This window comes from Camelus dromedarius, chromosome 10 (assembly GCF_036321535.1).
Source record: "Camelus dromedarius isolate mCamDro1 chromosome 10, mCamDro1.pat, whole genome shotgun sequence".
NCBI classification, from domain to species: Eukaryota; Metazoa; Chordata; class Mammalia; order Artiodactyla; family Camelidae; genus Camelus; species Camelus dromedarius.
In genome coordinates, this window is record NC_087445.1 from 7,115,608 (window position 1) to 7,134,577 (window position 18,970).

General features: G+C 47.6%; 2 protein-coding genes across 7 annotated transcripts in view; one reads left to right on the plus strand and one right to left on the minus strand.

Annotated features, from left to right (window-relative positions):
- DNAI1 (dynein axonemal intermediate chain 1) overlaps positions 1-2,931 on the minus strand; it is a 54,796-nt gene extending 51,865 nt beyond the window's left edge. Inside the window, exon 1 of the mRNA XM_064490132.1 lies at positions 2,763-2,931. Coding sequence (XP_064346202.1) covers positions 2,763-2,792 — 30 coding nt within the window. The 5' untranslated portion in view covers positions 2,793-2,931. The remainder of the gene's footprint in view (positions 1-2,762) is intronic.
- Positions 2,932-3,245: 314 nt separating this feature from the next.
- The window catches only part of FAM219A (family with sequence similarity 219 member A), a 49,367-nt gene continuing 33,642 nt past the window's right edge, over positions 3,246-18,970 (plus strand). For 2 of the 6 annotated variants that reach the window (XM_031447247.2, XM_031447250.2), the window contains exon 1: positions 3,246-3,622. In XM_031447247.2, the coding sequence (XP_031303107.1) occupies positions 3,563-3,622 (60 nt within the window). In that variant the 5' untranslated portion in view covers positions 3,246-3,562. The remainder of the gene's footprint in view (positions 3,623-18,970) is intronic. The other 4 variants (XM_031447246.2, XM_031447249.2, XM_031447248.2 and 1 more) reach the window with 2 other exon arrangements.

Consider the following 18,970-nt stretch of genomic DNA (forward strand, 5'->3'; position numbering starts at 1 on the left):
GCCAGTTTACCTCCAACTAAAAGATAAGTTCCATGACGGCGAAGATTTTTGTTTGTTTTGTGTGTTGCTATTATCACCGATAACCTAGAACAGTACCTGGCATTAGTAGGTGCTCAATAAATAATTGTTGAATGAGAATAACTATTTACGTCATCAGAATTTTCGTCCTCTTAATTTCCAAGTAGGTGCTCAATAAATAATTGTTGAATGAGAATAACTATTTACGTCATCAGAATTTTCGTCCTCTTAATTTCCAACACCCAGCTTTTAAGGCATGGCTACATGTGGTTCAAATTTGAATCATTCATAGCCCTACTACCAAAGCAGATATAAACATGAACCCAAAAAAGTGTGCTGCTCCAGTGGCATCTCCTTGTTATCACTCCCGACTAGCCTCCTCATTCCAGCCATCCTCATTTAAACACAGTCAGATCAAAATTTCCAAAGAACAACTTGAAGCATTCAGAATTCACATTCACCTAATTTTTAGAATTTAGTATATTCCAGGTATGGTGCTAGGTTCAGGGGAATCAACAATGAATGAGACAGACATGATCCTCGCCACTCCAGAGTTTATAGTCTAGTGGGGATATCACCCTATCCTGCCTCCAGAAAGGGGACTTAATCCCTTGTAGGAGAATATGATGGGCAAACTGAGATGTGACTTATGAACGAGAGATGGAGAGATTTGGAGCAGGGTGGCATGGAGCAGTTGGCAGCAGACCGAAAAGACTGTACCAGGCAGGCATAGGAAACAGCAATTTCAAAGGCCTAGAGGAGACAGACAGTGTCACTGTCACTTTTCAGGAAGTGAGGGCAGTTCAGTGTGCTGGGACTGTGGAATCTTCAAAGAACAATGATGAGAACTGAAGTAGGATGGGTAGCAAAGGCTAGACCTTGCAAGGCCTTGTAGGCCATGCAAAGCAAGGTGAACTTTTGGGACTTTATCCTGAGAGCAAGAGGGAGCCAATAAAAGGTCTGGTCAGTGGAGCAACATAAACAATGGAGTTTAAACTCTTCTCTGTCCCCTAACAAACCCAATCCTGACCTTTCCCCTCCACTGGGAGCATCCAAGTCATCCCTGAAGCTTTGCTGTGGCTCCAACCTGCATTTCTCTCTCGCTCTCAGCCCCAGGGAATCTTATCCTCCCTTATCTTTGTATGCCTGGGTTCTGTCTACCCTATTGGACTGAGTTCCCAGAGGACAGGGACTTCTCAAAGCTCTCTAGGTTGTCCCACACCCTGCTCACCATTGACCCAGCCTGGGCCTTGCTGAGACAAGAGGATGATGAATACAACCTAGTACAACTCAGCTTTTTCTCACACTCCACACACACATAATTACACTGTTACAAAACAACCCTTCCCTCCAAGGGGCAGTGCTAATGTGTGCAAGGCCGGTGACCCAGGTTTGTTTTTCCTGTCTGCTGTCACCTCACTCTGGTCTCAGTTTACCTAGCCTAATGGGCTGGGGAAACTGATTCCCAAGCTTGTTCAAACTGCAAGTGTTAGAAAAATCTAATCTGTAATGATAGAAAGCAAATCACCTGGGTCTGGGAGGTTGGGGAGAACTGACTGAGATGAGCCACAAATAAACTTTTGGGGGTAGAGGAAATGTCCTATATCTTGATTGTGGCGATGGGTCAGTATGTAAATTAAGAGTCAGTAGGCCCAAGCACAGTGCATGAGTTTTGAAACACAGTTCAACCCCAACATAAAAAGAGGGCAAGGCCATGCTGGAATAATAGCCTCCCCATGGCTGCAGAGATCGAAGAATAATGGGTCCATCTGCTAAGGAAGGCTGGGTGAAAGAAACAAAGGAACAAAGGCTCATATGGAGTCCAGACCAAGATATATAAAGTCACAAACAGCATGGACACAGATTTGCTCTCTGAACCTCAAAATACCTAGGCCTGAGTGAGGAAAACTTAGAATAAATAAATAGAAGTCCTGCCTCCCAAAGCCAGAAAGGACTGCGTATTAGTCCCAAGGTGATAATTCATAAAGGGTTTGGAAAAAGTGATTCTTGAAGGACTGAATGGCTTCACCAGAGAAGGCTCCTCAAGAGGCTGGGCCTTACCTCTCTCTCTAGGGTGAAGCTGAGAGAAAAGCAGAACTCTGTCCTGGCTAGGTACGAGGGGTGACTCGGGTTTCCTGTGAGAAGGGATGGCATCTGTCCAGGTGGCAACAAGGACAGTTTGGAGGGGCCAGTTTGGGTGCGCAGTGTATGAAGGGACAGGAAAGGGGGTCTCTTTCCTCTTCTTCTTTGCCGGAACTCTCTCCTCACAAGTCTCCCAACAGAGAAAATCTAAACCAAACTTCTGCATATAATCTGTTCTGTGTCTCCGGTACAGTTCTCCCTACTCCCTCTGTGAGCTCCCAAAGGCCTGCATCTCCACCTAGCCCAGCACTGGGCACACAACAAAAGGCTGGAAAAATAATTTCTCTGGGACAAGAATGTGAGGGCAATGAGGACCATATTGGTGAGAGCGGGGTTCCTAAAGGAGGACGGGCTGGTCAGGATGGGTCTGTGGAGTAAGGGAATGAAATGGTGAGGGGAGGACACGTGAAAGAGTAGTAGGAAGTGGGTCAGGGGCAGTGTCAGAGGTCACTGGGAACACAGGCCAGGGGTCACACGGAGAGAGGAGGTTAGGGGTCAACAGGGAAAGGAAGATGAAGATTCAGTAGGAGAGGTATGATCAGTGGTCACTGGCAGCGAAGGTCAGGGGTCACCAGGATAGAGTAGGTCGGCGCGTGTGTTACCTGCCTACGAGGTGGCTGTTTGTGGGGCATCTTCCAACACGTAGGAAGCACCTCAAAATTTGGAGCGTCTACAAAACGCTCCCTCGCCTGAGGACATGAAGTTTGTCCGTCCCCTCAATCATGCACAGGAAGTCCGGGTTCTCTTTCACTTCAATTTCCAGTCTCAGGGGTTCTTTGGGGACAGCCGTCGCTGTGGGTCCCCGCGCCCTTGCAGAATGGAATCAGCTCCTCCCTGACGCGGTTACCCAGCAACCAACCGGCAGCCAAGGCGCAGGCGCCTCTGACGCCCCCTCCTGGCTCGAGGGAAAGGCAGGGCTGGGAGCGCGGGGAACCACCAGCTCCACTAAGCTCCGCCCCCTCAGGCAAGACTGGCTCAGTGGCCGCGCCATTCGGAACTCCCGCATGTGGGAGGTGCTTGTGCGCTCAGACACCGCCTCCTCATGAATAATGCAAAATTCAGGCGGTGTCCCGGACCCGGAAGTGGAGTTGCCGAGTCACCGCAGTGGCTGAGCTGCTGACAGGAGGCGGCGGCGGAGGAGGAGGCGAGGCAAGACCTGCGGCTCGGCAGGGCCACAGTCGCTGTAGCACTAGGCAAGCCGACGGAGTCACGCCGGCCTCAGCCCGCCTGCAAACCTCCCGCCCGGCGCTCACCTCTCCATCTTACCGGCCTTCTGCCCGCCCTACTCGACCCGGGCGGCCTAGTCTGCACCATCCACCCGGCTCCTGGGGCCGCCGCCCCGCGCGGTCCCGTCGGCGTCCCTGGCCGCGCCCGGCCCCCGGCCCGCTCGCCTGCCGGCACCATGATGGAGGAGATCGACCGGTTCCAGGTGCCCACCGCGCACTCGGAGATGCAGCCGCTGGTGAGGGGGCGGGCGGCGGCAGGCCAGGGCCGGGAGGGGGCGCTGCCTGAGGGGGAGGGAGGAACTCAAACCTTGGGGGACTGTGCGGAGGGAGCGCCTCGTATGGGGTAGAGAGACATGAAAACGCATCGCCGGGGGAGGGGGACTTGTAGGACGAGAAAACCGTGGGAGAATACGTGGGGTGACAGCAAAAGGGCCTGTAAGGGCGGAGAGCACTGTCAGCGGAGGCAGGCCACGGGTGCTACGGGGAGCGCCGTCGGATGGAACCGAGAGGGGCACAATGGTGCACACCGCTAGTGAGGGCCCATAGCGGAGAAAGGAAGGGAACTGTCATGGGGCACCGACGGTGGCAGGCCCGAGGGGCTGGGATGAGAGGTAGGGAGGCGTTTAGCCCTAGAGGCCTGTGATGCTCAGAGTTGGGGGAGGGGGCCAGAGAGCAGTCAGTCTGAGGGACGGGAATAGGTTTGTAGAGGAGGAGGGGCCTGCCGGCCAGCCAGTTCACTGTCTATGGATGGGAACGTGGGGCCGGGGCACAGGACCGGTGGGGGCAGGGGGTCCACGTAGGACCCCGGAATTCCGTTCTTCTCCGGAGGAGAGAGCAGTCAATCTAGGCGAGGGGTGCTGGAGCCGGGAAGGAGAGAGCACGGCGGCGAGATGGAGAATCCGGGGCGCAGATGAGAGAGCTTGGGAACCGGCGGGAGAGGGGGCGGGGCCGCTGTGGAGCCGCCTATGCCCACCTATTCAGAAGAGCCCCCAGCCTCCTAGGCCTACGTGCTTGGAGTCTTTGCTGGGCGCCGATCCTGCTGCCTGTCCGCGGTCCCGAGTCAGGGAAGAATGATGTCATCGCTGCCAGCGCGGAGGGGATGGAAGGGGGAGGGCGGTGTATGGAGGCCGGCCTAGGGGGGACCTTACCCGCCCGCCACCGCTCCCGGGGGCTACCTGACTGGCTTGGTTCATTCCGCGGGTCGAGAGAGGCCGAGGCCTGGCCAGCTGATATAGAGAGGGGGGGAAGGGAGGGAGTGTCTCGGCTCTGTTCGCTTTGCTTTTCCTTCTCCTTTCCCACTTGGAGCCCAAGGCGGAGCTGGAAGGAGGCAAGGCAGGCCAGGAACCTAAAGGTGTGGGTGCTCTATTCTCTGACTTCAGCTGAGGCTGAGCAGAGTTCACCGAGTTTGAAGATATGGGGCTCCCTGACCCTCTTCCCTCTGTTAGGTGGAGGTGAGGAACAGGTTCCACTCTTGGGACCCCCAGGCCCCTGGCTGACAGATGTGTTTTTTGGCTTTCTGAGCAAGTAATCTGTCAATTACAGCAGTCGAGACAGACCTTGGCAGGGACCCATGACCTACTCTAAGCCACACCTTTTTGAGGATGGTAGAGAGAATCATTAGAGGGCACCTAGCAGGAGATGAGTGGTCTTTTCCCCATTTTTGTGACTATTTAGACAATTCTAGAAGCCCAAACAGAGAAGCTCTACAGAAGTGTCCAATGTTAAACTGGGGAGAGAGATGCTGCTGGACTTTTTTTCTAGTCTGATGCCATCATTGGATTATTTGAGGGCCAGAAAATCCTGGTGAGGAGTCTGTCTCATGAACTTGAAGAAGAACTTTGGACAGGGCTAAGAGAACTTTACTTTCTGAATTATCTTTCCAGCCAACCTGGCTTGTCAAACTAGATTGCCCTTCCAGTTCTAAGCATCTAATCAAGAATCAAAAAGGAGGGCAAATGAAAGAGGAGGAGGTCCAAGCAAGTCAGGAGAAGAAAGCAATGAGTTGGTTCTTGCCTCCCATCTGGGGTTCCTAAGAAGGGAGGCAGTAGCTGCCCAGGGAGCAGGGGAAGGAAGGGGTCACCAGGCTCTGTCAATTGTCCTTGATGCCTCTGTTATTGCCTGAAGTTTCAATGATGGTTTGAATGAGTAGTGGCCTTAGAAGACTCCTGAGCTGCTTCTGATCTCTGTGGCTCTAGAGTAGAAGTGCTTATGGCAAGGAGTCACTTGTCAGAAAAGCTGTGACTGCCTTCAGACCCTTTTTTTGAATGCTAAAGGAGCCCTTCTCTGCAAGAGGATACTTTGCTGAGGTCGAAAGAGAACCTTATGGAAGTAGCAATATAATCACCCCCTATTTGGGGGTCATAGTCATTGCCCTGCAAATCTCTGACCTCTGTACCCAGGTTAAAGTCTAGAGGATCCCCAAAACTCCTTAAATGCTCTTTGTATTATTGAGACCAGCAGAATCTTGTGTGGAGTTTCCCCAAGAGCCTTCATTTTGGGGCATAAAGAATCAAGATGGCGTACTGCAGAAGGGAAGGCCAGAGTGGCTCTTTAAGGGTGTTTGGGTAGACCATAAAAACTAGGGTCTCAGACTCAGCTGTGACCTACTTCACTTTTTGCCTTTATTTATTGAGCCCTCTAGGAAATCTCTCTTCTCTGGACTCAGTTTTCCCATTTATGAAACAAAGACAAACTGTCTCTTTAAAGTTTAAACAGGAAGGAACTAAGGTGGGACTTAGTAGAGTAGAAGGTACCTGTGTAGAAGTGTGGGAGATTCAGAGGGATACATAAATTGGAGCACTCACTTATTAAGTTTCATACTTAGCTCAATGGTAGACTGCATGCTTAGGATGCACCTGAATTCGATCCCTAGTACCTCCAGTCAAAACAAAACAAAACAAAACAAAAAACCCCAAGATACTTAAAGTTTAAACAATAGCTCCTCACTCTGTCTTCTAAAGAATATCATAGGAATCTGATATCATTGATTCAGCAAATTCATTTACCAGCTATTTATTGTGCACCTGCTCTGTTGCAACACTAGGTATTGGGGACACTGTGGTTAGCAACACATACAGCCCTGCCTCCTGGAGCTCACAGTTCAGCAGAAGTTACTGTTCTTGCTCACTCCCTCAGTGTGCGCCCCTCTGACTGCAGAGCGGAGGCTGTCCCCTTAAGCCCTAAGGGAAACAAGGCAATGCTGGTGTCAGTATCACTGCCCCTTTCGGGACCTAGCTGTACTGATAGTGACCTGCCATGGGTTTGATCATCAAATAACCCTCCCAACCCGTAGTGGTGAAAAGAATCCAGAGGCACTACTTACTTGAAAAGATGAACTCTAGGTAGAAAATTTTTTTTCCTTTTTTTTTTTTTTTTTTTTTTTTTTTACTTGAAAGAAAACTGGCACTTGAAAAGGAGGCCTAGGGGAGTGGCAGGAGCTGGGAGAGAAGGCGCTGCCAGCAGATCTGGGTGTTTCCAAGGTGCTAATTTAAGCATTAGTTCTCAGCTAGTGGGAGGAAGAGAAAGAGATTGTTGCTGCTGCTGTTGCCACAGCTGCATGGAGCCTCCTGTCTGGGATGGGAGTTTGTCTGAAGGGAGGGGCCTCCCTTCTTTCCCCATCACACCAATTATTTAATTGGCTTGGCTGCACCTCAGCAGCTGACCCAGGCCTGGGCCTATCCCTGAGAGCTCCCCAGGGTCTTTTCCTGTCTCCTTATGAAAGGAATGAGAGCTCCTCTTAGAGACCTAGTCCCAGGGCTTCACGCCTGCTGTGTCTATCTCCTAGACAATCCAGAGTGTTTCTGAGCACAGATTTTCCCAAAGAAAGTGCCAGGAATAGACATACCTTTTATATCAGTTCTATGTCCAAGCCACACACCTCACTGTGGACACCTCAGCTGTCCAAGGCTCTCTGTTGAGCAACTAGGTTGAATTTGGGCTATTGTTTATGTGAGCAGCAGGGATAGGTTCTCTTGCCCTATTGTCTGTCTGCTGGACTGGTTGGTACAGCCTCACAGTCTGTATCTTCTCTTCAGCTGCAATTGGAAAGGAAGAGATTTGCTGGGGGGGAAAAAAAACCCCAAACCAACCAACCAACCAAAAAACAAAAACAAAAACCCAATAACGCCTCCCCCCCAGAAAAACAAATAGAGTTTATAAACACGTAATTGGGTCAGGCAAAATCCCTGTGCTCTCAGAGACAAAAAAAAAAAAAAAGCACGTGGCACCAGACAGGGTCTCTGTATGCTTGAGAGAAACACTAGTCTGGCCTCCCTGAAACCCACATTATCTGTTAACTCATTTGTTTAGCTCATGAGCGCTTAGTTCTAGGTACTTTAAGGATAAAGACAAGTGAGATTTCTTCACTGGGTGGCCAGGAGAAGGATGGGCTCAAACAGCTACTGGAAGGTTTTAGATACATGTTAAGAAAGAGTAGAGATTAATGGAGGGCGTTCCTGAGAAAGACTGACACCTTCCTTGGGAGAAGATGAGGAATGCTGACGTTCTGACCCTTTGACCACGTGAGCTTGGAAAGGAGTTTCAGACTCCTCCTGCCTCCTGACACTCAGAGATGGGGATGGTCAGGACATTATTTGAGTGAGTGGCCACAGCAGCTCCTGAAAGTGCAGAGGGAACATTGTAAAGCTACCAAGAAGCCACTGTGGAAAACTGACCTACGTGTATTCTGTGGTCTGGGAGCCTTAAGTTGCTTCCTTGTAGTAAGATGATTCTTCATTTTAAACGCGGATTCTCCTAGTGATCCAGGTAGCTCATGATCTAGTAGTATTTTTCAGGTTTGGGGAAGAGGCACAGCCTTCTCTCTCTTTGCGTATTGCAAAGTGAGGATCATGTCTGCTCAGGCCTTCAGATCCTCCCTTGCTGCTCATCTCCTCAATCAACAAACACTAAGAACCTACTTTCTGCTAAATGTTGTGCTCGGCTCCATAACACAGCCTTTGCTCCAGGGATGGGTATGCACAGTCAAGACAGATTGAGGTATTCAGGGAAATAAGCACTGTAGGAAGTGAGAACCAGGTCCAGCAGGGCCAAAGGAAAACAGGAAGGGCTCTCATCAAGTGATCAGGGAAGGCTTCAAGGAGGAGACATTGCTTGAACTGGCTCTTAGAAGAGGACTAGAAGCTTGGCAGAACTCTAAGAGGAGGTGAGGGTAAGAGTTTCAGGCATAGGGCATGGAGGAAGAAATGGAAGGGTGCATTTAAATGAATGAAGGATTTTAGTTAAGGGAATAACGTGATCAAATTTGAGTTTAGTACCGTCACTCCAGTAATGGTTGAGAGATTGGAAAAGGTGAGATTGGAGGTGGAAAACTGATATGAAAGTGAGTACAGTAATAATCCAGGCAAGGGATGATGAAGGCCTAAACTAAAGCAGAACAAGAGGAGGGGACTTATATGCAGATGCTAATAAAGTGAAATAGGCAGGATGGGGTACCTGTTTGGAGGTGGGTGGGAGAGGTAGAGATTCAAAGATGACTCCCAGGTTTCTGGCATGGATCTCTGGATGGCAAGAGGCTCCATCACCACCCCCAAGAAATTCGAGGGGCCTGTATACTTTCTTGGGGTTATAGGGGACCCAGGAGTCCTGAAAACCAAAGAGCAGAGTGACACTGGCCCTTCAGCCTCAAAAGTGATACTGAGAAATGCACTCATTTGCCAGTGAATATTTTTTCCTTGCAACCTTCTTTGATGTATGCAAGTGAATTGGTGGCAGTGAAGAGCCATGGTAGGTTTTTTTTTTCCCAGAAGCTCTTTGATAAAGGAAAACTAAAATCATTTGTTGGCTGAGAGACTGTTTTATGTTGCAGTTTCTGGCCTTGCCGTTTACCATCATTCTGGTCAAACCTAGTTTTCTGATTGATTGGTTGAGCTGAGCCCTTTCACTGATTTCTTCTAGAATGGATGTGTGAGTTATTGCTTCACTTGCAAGAGTCAGAATGGAAAAGAACACATACCTCCCTTCTCTGAGACCAGCCTGGAATGCTGCCCTTGGTGTAGAAGCAGCGCCCAGGCTGCTAACTTCCAGGCAAAGTGTGCTAAGGGAGCAGACTTCTGGATTGAGATCAGAGGTGACTTGGCTTCTCAAAAGCCCCAAGTGTAGCCTCTGAGGGCACATGGTACCAGGAGGCTACCTGACTCCATGCTAGTTGGGAATCAGGCTGAGTCATTTCCAGCCCCCAGCTGCCAGCTGCCCTTGATTGACTATAGCCTGGAGTGAACAGAAATGAAAAACAGAGCCGCCTTCACTTGAATTTGATTAACCTCAGGACCCTCCACCCACTTGGAAAGGGCAGATGGAGCCTTGTGTCTGGAAAGGAGACATAGGAAACTCAGCTTCATGGCTTAGCTGCTTCATGCCTTCCATCAGACCCTGGGAGAACTGGTGCGGGGAGCCCCAGAGCGGGCAGGAAGGGGAGAATCAGACTCAGGGCAGATACCCAAAGGTGCTGATTAAAGGAAACAAGAGGCGTGGCTCAGCAGCTCTCAAGTCATTGTTTCCTAAGGAGACTGTTGTGGGAATCTGGCCATCTGGGCGGGAGAAAGGAAGGAAGCAAGGAAGGAGGCAGAACTGGGGCCAGCTCTGGATCTGGCTCTGAGCTGGAGGTTCAGAAATTGGCACATGAACCTTAGGCTTCACTGTGGGGCAGCCAAGTGAACTCCTGGGCTCTAGGGAGGGACTCTGGAAAGGGGAAGTTGTCTAGGAAGGAGGCCCAGAGGGTCTGGCCTGGGGAATTAGGTGGGGGCTAGTGGGAGTCCCCCACCCTTGACTTTACATTCTTAGGAGCCAATTTAAGCAAATATGTACTTGCTTTTGTTGTTGTTGTTGTTCAGGGATGTCAGATTGAGTATTGGATGGTTGTGTTTCTTGCCGGTCAATTTTAAGTTTCTGTGATGATAATGATGTATGTGAGTGTGTGCACAAGTAAGAAGGGACTAATGGCCATAAAAAATGTTCTCTGAATGGCCATTCCAGCCCTAAGAAGTATTAAGTATGACAAGAAGCCACACCCAGGCAGTTTTGCCTGTTTTCATCACCAGACTCTTGGCTGTCATAACCAGAGTCCACACCATCCATCTATTTAGAACAATACCTGAAGGGGTACTTTAACTAAGATTTGTTGAATTAACTGCACCCAAACTGGAGTGAGAACCATATATATTTTACTATGTAGTTAACTAAACATAATTATATACAAGCAATAAAAGATTTATAGTTCCCATGTTAATTCCCAATTTTATCCTTCTAAAGGAATTAGTGAAGCCCTCAGTCAAGCATGGCTCAGACTAGCATTTCCTACATTATATTCTTAGGAATATTGGTCCTTTGAGATACTTTATGGGGGGGAAAAAAGGATCTATATACAAATTCCTCTGGGAAACCCTACACACTCTATCCTATCACACACAATGTTTACTAGCATTTTAGAGACTCTGAGAAGCCCTATAGTAAAGAAACCTTTCCAGCTTTGTTTAACCCGGTGTTTCCCCAGCTTATGTAACTATGGAATCTTTTTTTATGTTACATCTATTCACATCTTACAGAACCAATGTGTTTCATGGAGTACTCTTTGGGAAACTCTTAGAAATTAGTCTCTCTTCTGATCCAGTCTAGATTTATATTCTTCCCAGCTCTTTGAGCCTTTTTATAACCCATACCATTTTGCCCCGTGCTAGTTTCTAATGGCACATTGCTGCTTTGTGTCAGAATCTGAACTTGTTGCCATCAGTAGGAAGTTCTTAGTGAACTCTAGTCAGGTGCAGAAGCAACTATTAAGTACCTAGTTTTTTTTCCCCCAAGATATTTACTTCCCTAGTCTCTCTGCTAAATGCTGCTTTGGTAAAACCAGCATTTTCACCATTAACTTTTTTTTTTTTTTTGGACAACTTCATTGAGATATAATTCATGTACTGTACAGTCGACCTATTTAGTATTTTACTTTTAATCCTGGAGTGGCTGCTGCATGCCTCTGTTCTGTTCACTCCTTATAAGCCAATGCCCATTGATCAGTAGCAGCTGCCTGGATCTTGTGTTAAGGTGGATTCTGAGGCTGAGTCCTGGGTCAATGAGAAACAGTGACGTGGTTGAGTTTCCATGTCTGCCATAGTCTTGAGCAGGGGAAACGTCACTTCTAGTGTTCTGCTTGCCATACAGGCAGCCCTGAATCATCATAGCTATCCTAGGCAAAGAACACAGGAAAAGAAGTCTCTTGGAGATGTTAGCCAGCTCAGCAGTCTGTTTTACTGAGGATTGGAGTCTTAAGATATGGCTCTTTAAGAAATGAATGGAGAAAACTGATCTTTCCTGCCCCGATCAGCATGGGTTTTTGAAGTATTGACTTGATATAAAGTTAAAAATCCTTGGAATAGGCCAGGTAAGAGGAATTAACCTTGACTCTGCTGAGAAGTGAAGAAAAGAGATTCAGAAAGAGATCTCATAAATATCTCATAAGTTGTTGGCCACCAAAGGGGCGAAAGAACGAGTAGGCTAAGAGAGGAGACCCTTAAGCCAGCAGTTACTGGAGAGAAAAGGCCCTACCCAGTCTTAGCACTTTTTCCCCCCAAGCTAAACAGGCCCTATTTTTCCTTCTACCATTTCCCCGGAGACTGGTTTCCAAAACCCTAGTCATCCTGGCTGCTCTAGTGGATGCTTTTGAGTTTCTCACCCATGGAACTAGACACAGACATCTCCATGTGATCTGACCAGCACAGATAATGGGGCTGCCACTAACCATAATACTGATATTATACTTTTATTATTGTTAATTGAGGTTTCATGATCACTAAATAGCTGTAGCTACTGTAATATTGAACTCAGGACACATCTGAAATAGGGTAGCCCTTTTCCTTAGCAGTGTAAAATCAAGGCAAGGCCTGGAATGACATCTTGGGCTAGGCTGGCTGCTAATACAGCTAAGAATCCACTGGGGCTAGTGAGGTGGCAGTTTCATACTTAGCAGAAACTATACCACATGTGTGTAATGTGACTCTTATTCTCAGAAAGATAGCTAGCTGAATTCAGCAATGTGGAATTCAAGTAGGAATCTAGGGGCAGCTTTGTGATCGGGTAGACTAGGGTGGACCTCCAAAGAGAGCTAGTGCTTATGTGGACAGAGCTTAATGGATGTCTTCTATGTGACATAGCCACTGGACAAGCTAATGTGCTCTCGGACTGCTTTAATAGAAGTTTGGAGTTCAGGTCCTAGGAGGCAGTAGTCCTATTCTGCACTGGTGGGTGCCATCTGAAGTCCTGCATTCTATGCTGATGTCATTATTCAAAAGAAAGAGGGACTGGGATGATGAAAGGAGTCAAAAACATGTCATGTGAGAATAGTTGGAAGAACTGAGGCTTTTTGTAAACAAACAAACAGTCTCAGAAATAGCATTTTAAGGTTTTCAAATGCCTAAAGGACTGGAGTTAAGAAAGGAAAGATGGTTAGATTGCATATTACCTGTGGCTTCTCAGGGAGGAACCAGGGCCACTGGGTGGGAGGTGGACGTGCCTCTACCTGTGGACTCCATTACCTCTCGTTCTCTATGGTAGCAATTCTTAAACTGTACAAGGGACCAGGCACCTAGAAGACACATTGCTCTTTGCAAAATGCCACACTCTTTGGAAAGCAGGAATTGGGAATGACATTTTAGCAATAAAGATGTCTCTAGTCAGTGTGTGCAATATAAATATGTCCCAAAAAATCCACCATGGAACTAAATGTGAGCAGCACTTTCCTTATTTTCTGTTAACGTGTGTTTGCTAATCTTGGCTATCCTTCAAGGGCAATCACAAAAATGCCACCGTCTTCATGCATCCTTTCCTTTTTTTCAGTAAGGTGTGAACTCTCCCTTCTACCTGTCCTGTGGCCCTGATACATTTTCTTTGTGTGAAGTTCATGGATGCAGTTGTCTTATCCTTATAAACTCTTTACTTAAGGTAGATGTTTCCGAAGTACCTGTACCCCACATTGTGCAACCGTCTGGGTAAATAATTTGTGCCTGTTTTACAGATACACAAGCAGAATCCCAGAAAGATAAATAGGCTTGGCCATTGTCCAGTGGGAGGTTGGTGTGGCCTAGACTGGAACCCAGGTATCCTGACTCCCAGGCCCATGATATCTCCTTCACAACCTGGGACTTAGTTAAGTTCTTCTGCATCAACATAAATTTCGCCACTAGCTTTTGAGGCATCTGCACTAGGCTGTTGCCCTCCCAGCTGGCCATACTTTCTACCATTCATGCCAGCTTTCTTGCTAGCAAGTCCAGCCAGGCTCTATATTTCTTCTCATCCATTGGCACCTTGAGGCCTCGTCTCCTCTTAAAAATTCTCTCTCCTCTCCTTCTCTTCCTGTTCCACTCCTACCCATTCTTTAAAGGTCCATGTAAACTCTCCTTCTCCAGGAAGCCTTACCTGACTATTCTAGTGAGCTCTCAACCAATCTCAAAAGCATCTGTAATCTCTAGCATATAACTTGATACATATGCTATCCTGATTTGGAGTGTCCACTTTGATGTGTTGAATTGTGAGTTTCATCACCACAACTCCCCTTTTAACTCCGTGGCAGATAGCTTTTGCCCCCAGAGCTCACAGTCTGGCAAAGAAGAAACTTGCTCCCATGAAACAGAACTACAGAAGACTACATCTGCTTCCTTTAAAAATGAGTAAGAATGGAGAGGAGATTGGGGGGTGATTCTAAGGAGAGGAGCAGGAGAGAGACCCAGAGGGGGATGATTAGGTGGGACTTAGTCAGTAGAGCAGAAGGTACCTGTGTAGAATTGTGGGAGATTCAGGGGGATTCGTGGATTGGAGCATTCATTTATTATTCAAAAATATCTTTTGAGCATCTGCTATATGCAAGACACTGTACCAGACACAAGGAGTTATATGATAAATAAAGCAAACATGATCCCCGCCTTTATGAACTGGCAACCCAGTGGGAGACTCAGATACTAAACAAATAAAATGTACAAACAAAATTACAACAATAAACTATTACAAGTGATAGAAAAGACAAGAATGAGGTAGCATGAGAGAGAATAATAAAGCTTCCCACATTAGATTGGAGATGTCAGGCAAGGATCCTATGAGAAAGCGATGTTTGAGCTCGGACCGCAGGTTAAGAAGGAGCTGGAATGCTCTGACAAGGAATGATTTGCATCTTGATTCCAGCTGTTGGTAGTCTGAATCCCTTACAAATTGGCCTTTCTCCATTCTCTGCCTTTGCAACATGAGGTCAGTTTTCAGGAGTGAAAGACGTAGGAGAACATGGGAGAGCCAATCCAACTTTGTCGTGAGGCTGGAAAAGCTCTTAATAAAGTTGTGATGTGTAAATAGTGAGCAAAAAACCTAGCTCTGCTGATGAGGAACTTCTACCTGAGTCTTCCACCATTGTATGACTTGCACACATCCTCCTGGAGATAAGGTATATATATATATATATATCTGGAGCTCTTGGAGGGAGGGAAGGGTGCCAGCCTGAATGTTGTTCTTTATGTGTCAGGTGTGAGGTTTACGTTCTCCTTACCACAGAAACCAAATGCTGCAAGCTATTCTGTGTAGGGGCAGGCCTGCCACTGGTGGGAAGGCCAGCAGTCACATTGGCATGCAGATTGCAGGACCTGGTGAGAGGGGCCTCCACTGGGCCTCCTGCAGATCCTAAAGGTGGATTTTAGCTTCCGGAAAGTCCTCTCTGCTCCCAGCTGACTCAGAGATCATAAGCTTGGAGAAAGGCTAAGTGAGGATAATGATGTGAGGAGGTAGTGATTGCTAGTAAGTAGTTTTGGGGGGAGAAAGGAAAATTACATGGAGTTGGGGAGAGAGACCAAGTTGGGACTGGGGTGGGGTGATATTCAAGATAGAAAACACTGACAGCAAAGGGAACCAATCAGCAATCAAAGTTTGATCATCTGTCAGCCTCCCTATCAATTTGCTGATGGAACTTCATGTTTTAGATCCTTCATTTGCCAGGGGCTGAACTACAGTGGCCAGGTAGTCTTCAGGAACTTCCATGAGAGGAATTAGTCTGAGTATCCTTGGTGGGGTGGGGGGCAGTGGTGCAGAGATCAGGGAGAGCTAGTGAGGGGCATGGGACTTAGGGCAGGAGCTGTGCACAGCCCTGGTAGGAAGTCAGCTGGGTACATTCTAGCTCTGGCTAGAATGTTATGTTCTATTTTGTTATGACCTTTGGCCAGGCTCCTAATCTTTCAGGCTATTTATAAAATAAATAAGATCATGTACATGAAAATGAGCTGCAAATTACTGTATCACTTCTGATCTAAAGGCTGATGCTAATTAAGGGGTTGGTGGTTTCCATTTTTTTTTGCCACTGCTTCCCAAGGAAGGTTTTACAGGAGAGGGTGAGAAGATGGTTTATTCTCATCACCAAATGGGAAGAGTCCTTGGCCTCCTTGACAGGGCCCTGATTAGGCAAGGCTAGAAATGGAAGTGCTCAGTGCTCCCGTTGATTCCCAGAAGGGGTTCCAGTGAGTGGGCTTGGGCTGGATGAGGCCCAGCCCCTGCCCCTCCCAGCCATGGCTGTTGAAGGGTCCTGCTGGTGGAGTGAGCCTTCTTGGAGAGCCCCACTACTGATGCTCATGGAGGATGTCCTGTTGCTGTTTCAGCTCCCAAAGGCCAACCCTCAGGGCTCAAGAAACATTTGAAAAAGTCCACATTGCAACTACTCTTCCCACAGGTCAGTGGGCTAGAGGAGGCAGTTTCCAGTCTGCAGAACTTTTTCAAAATTTTATAGTATTTTTCCACAGAAAATTTCAAACACATACAAAATAGAGAAAAAGGTAAGATGAGCCACCCAACTTAAAACAGTTATCAACCTAGGGCTAATCTTGTTTCACCTATAGCCACCCACTGGATTACTTTGAATAATTATTTCATCTATAGTCCTTTGTCTCCTGTATTTCTGCATACTGGTAATTAGATCTCAGGGTCTGATCAGATTCCAATTCAACTTTTTTGTGAAGGATACTTTCGAGGTGGTGCCCTGTACTTTATATTGTGTTGTATCAGGAAGCACAGGACACAAGGCTGTCCTACTTTTTGTGTTGCTCAGATTGATTAGTGGTGTAGTTAACCTGATCTCTCCATCACAAAGGTTTCTCTTCAGCCTTTCACCTCATGTTTTTAAGCAGCCTCTGATGGTCATCACCTCAGTCCATTATTTCATCAGGATTTTCCTTTACATTTGAACAACAGAGAACCCCTGTCAGTTTTATCCCCAGAGATATCGCAGATCTCCCTAGCCCTTTCTTTTTTAGGTCTACTTTTTCTACCACTGCCCTTATCTTAAACCATCATTTCCTTCCTTATCAACATAAGATGGCCCTCGATGTATTTAGACCACATGTACCCACCCCTCTTCACTGTGGACCTGGGTTCTGAGGGGAAGGTCCTTGCTTGGAGTCCGTTCTCACTGAGACAGCACTGTCTCTCCTCATGAAGCTCCTAGGTCTGATCTCTGTCAGTCCTGTGAGGGTCACACTGCCCCACGCTGGAGAGCGGAGGCAGCTCCAGTCCTTTCCTCCTCTGGGAGAGAGCTCAGCTGGGGCTGAGTTTATTTTACCTTCCCAGGGATTTCTGAGCAGCCTTCTTCTATGCTGAAGAGGGTCTTTCTCACTTGTTCCCTGAGCTTCCTGGCCCAGTCTGGGCCCTGGAAGGGACCCAAGCCTGGTTTCCTGTTTAGCTGGGCCCTGGGCCGGGAGAGGCAGGAGGAGGGGTTGGGCGGGCAGCTCCAGCATTCTCAGGACTTTTTCTCTTTCCAACCAAGTTCAAAAACCTATGAAGGCTAGAACATAGCCACCACCTTCTGGGACTTCGGCCTTCCTACGCTGCCCAGGATCTTCACTGCTGTTGCCTCTCCTCACAGGAGAGACTGTAGACACTGTGCACTTCCAAGTGCACATGTGCCCCGAACAAACACAGTGCAAGCACCACGGGTACTGTGAGCCAGCTAACCAGGGGGACACACAGAGGTTGAGAGCTGCTTCCTGCAAACCTGAACCCACCCCAGGCCCCTCCCTGCCCACAGGAGTGTTGCACCTCCATCACCCTGCCTAATAGTTATGAGTCCCTTAGTCATCATTTCCAGTGCCATGGAGCATCTGATATGACAGTGCAGGAAGTCTGAGAGGTGGAGGCTGGCTATGCAGCAGCCGGAAGACGTTAGTTTTGTAGTGACAGCCCATCTACCCAGTATGGAATTTCTGATCAGAGTCTCCTAGCCCTGGATGCTCCATTTCTCCTTAGGTCCAGTTCTTTCTTGGGCAATGAGGCTCTAAAGGCACTCATTCTGTCTTGGGAAGAGACCTGTTGCAGATTACATCTCTGTTCCCCTCTCCTGGATGACTGCAGCAGGAGCTGTGTGAAGCTCTATCCTTTTCATCCTCATGAACGGCAGTATCAGAGGAGAGCATTGCCAGGTAGCAGGGGTGCCCACTACAGCTCCTTACATCTCAACAGCTTCCCATTGTTCTTACTATAAAGACTCAAATCCTTAACATGGCCTGCAAGGACTTATGTGGTCTGGCTCCTGCCTTCCTCTCCAGCTGATCTCATACCATGTTAACCCCCGTCACTGCATCCAACCTTACTGGCTTTTGCTCCATTTCTCTGATGTCCCAGACTCTCTTCTGCTTGAGGACCTTTGTTCATGTTGTTCCTTCTGCTTGAAATGCCTTCCTTGCACCTTCTACCTTTTTTTTTCTTTTTGTTATTCTTACACATCCTTCAGATCTTAGCTCAGCTATCATTTCATCCCAGAGGGGCCTCGCCTGAACTCTAGACTTGGTCAGTAGCCTTGCCCTTACTGCACTTTTTACATTTATAATCTTGCATATGTTTGTTTGATTATTCTGTTCACATGGGTCCTTCTGAAGACCAAGTTTCATGAAGGCAGAGACCATATCTATTTTTACTTCCCGTATGTCTCCTGTGCCTGGCAAGTTTCCTTATACATAGTAAACATTCATTAGATATCTCTTAAATGGATGAGTGGATGAATGAATGAGTGAACAAATGAATGAACCAAATGGATTCAATCTTTCTGTCTCCTTTACTTGGTAACCCCATGTCATATCTGATTATCATATTCAATCATATACTCTACAGATGTGTATTCTGCTTTTTATGAGTACTATGTGTCTGCCACCCAACAGACATTTCATTTCACCCCTTCAGCAATATGAGGAAAGTATACCCTTAATCTTCAGAGAAGGCAAGTGAGACCCAAGGTAACACAGCTAATAAGTGGCAAAGGTCTACTTTAAGCCCAGGTATGTGGAGTCAAAGCCCTTAACCATATGCTGTTATGGGTAAGCCAATGCTCTTAACCATAAAACTACACTGCCCCCTTTTGGCAGTTTGGAGAGTTGTCACTGGGCACCTTCTGTCATTGGGACCTGGTTAATTTCAACCCCAAATCAATACTTTTGGAATTTAAGGCCCCAAGAAGCCGTAATCCAGTTCCAGCCCCTCTACATTTGGATTGTGGAAGGCCACAGGGAAGAGAATTCAAGCTGGACTCCCCAGTGTCCTGGGGTGCATGTGTCTTAGGGTCTGTCTCC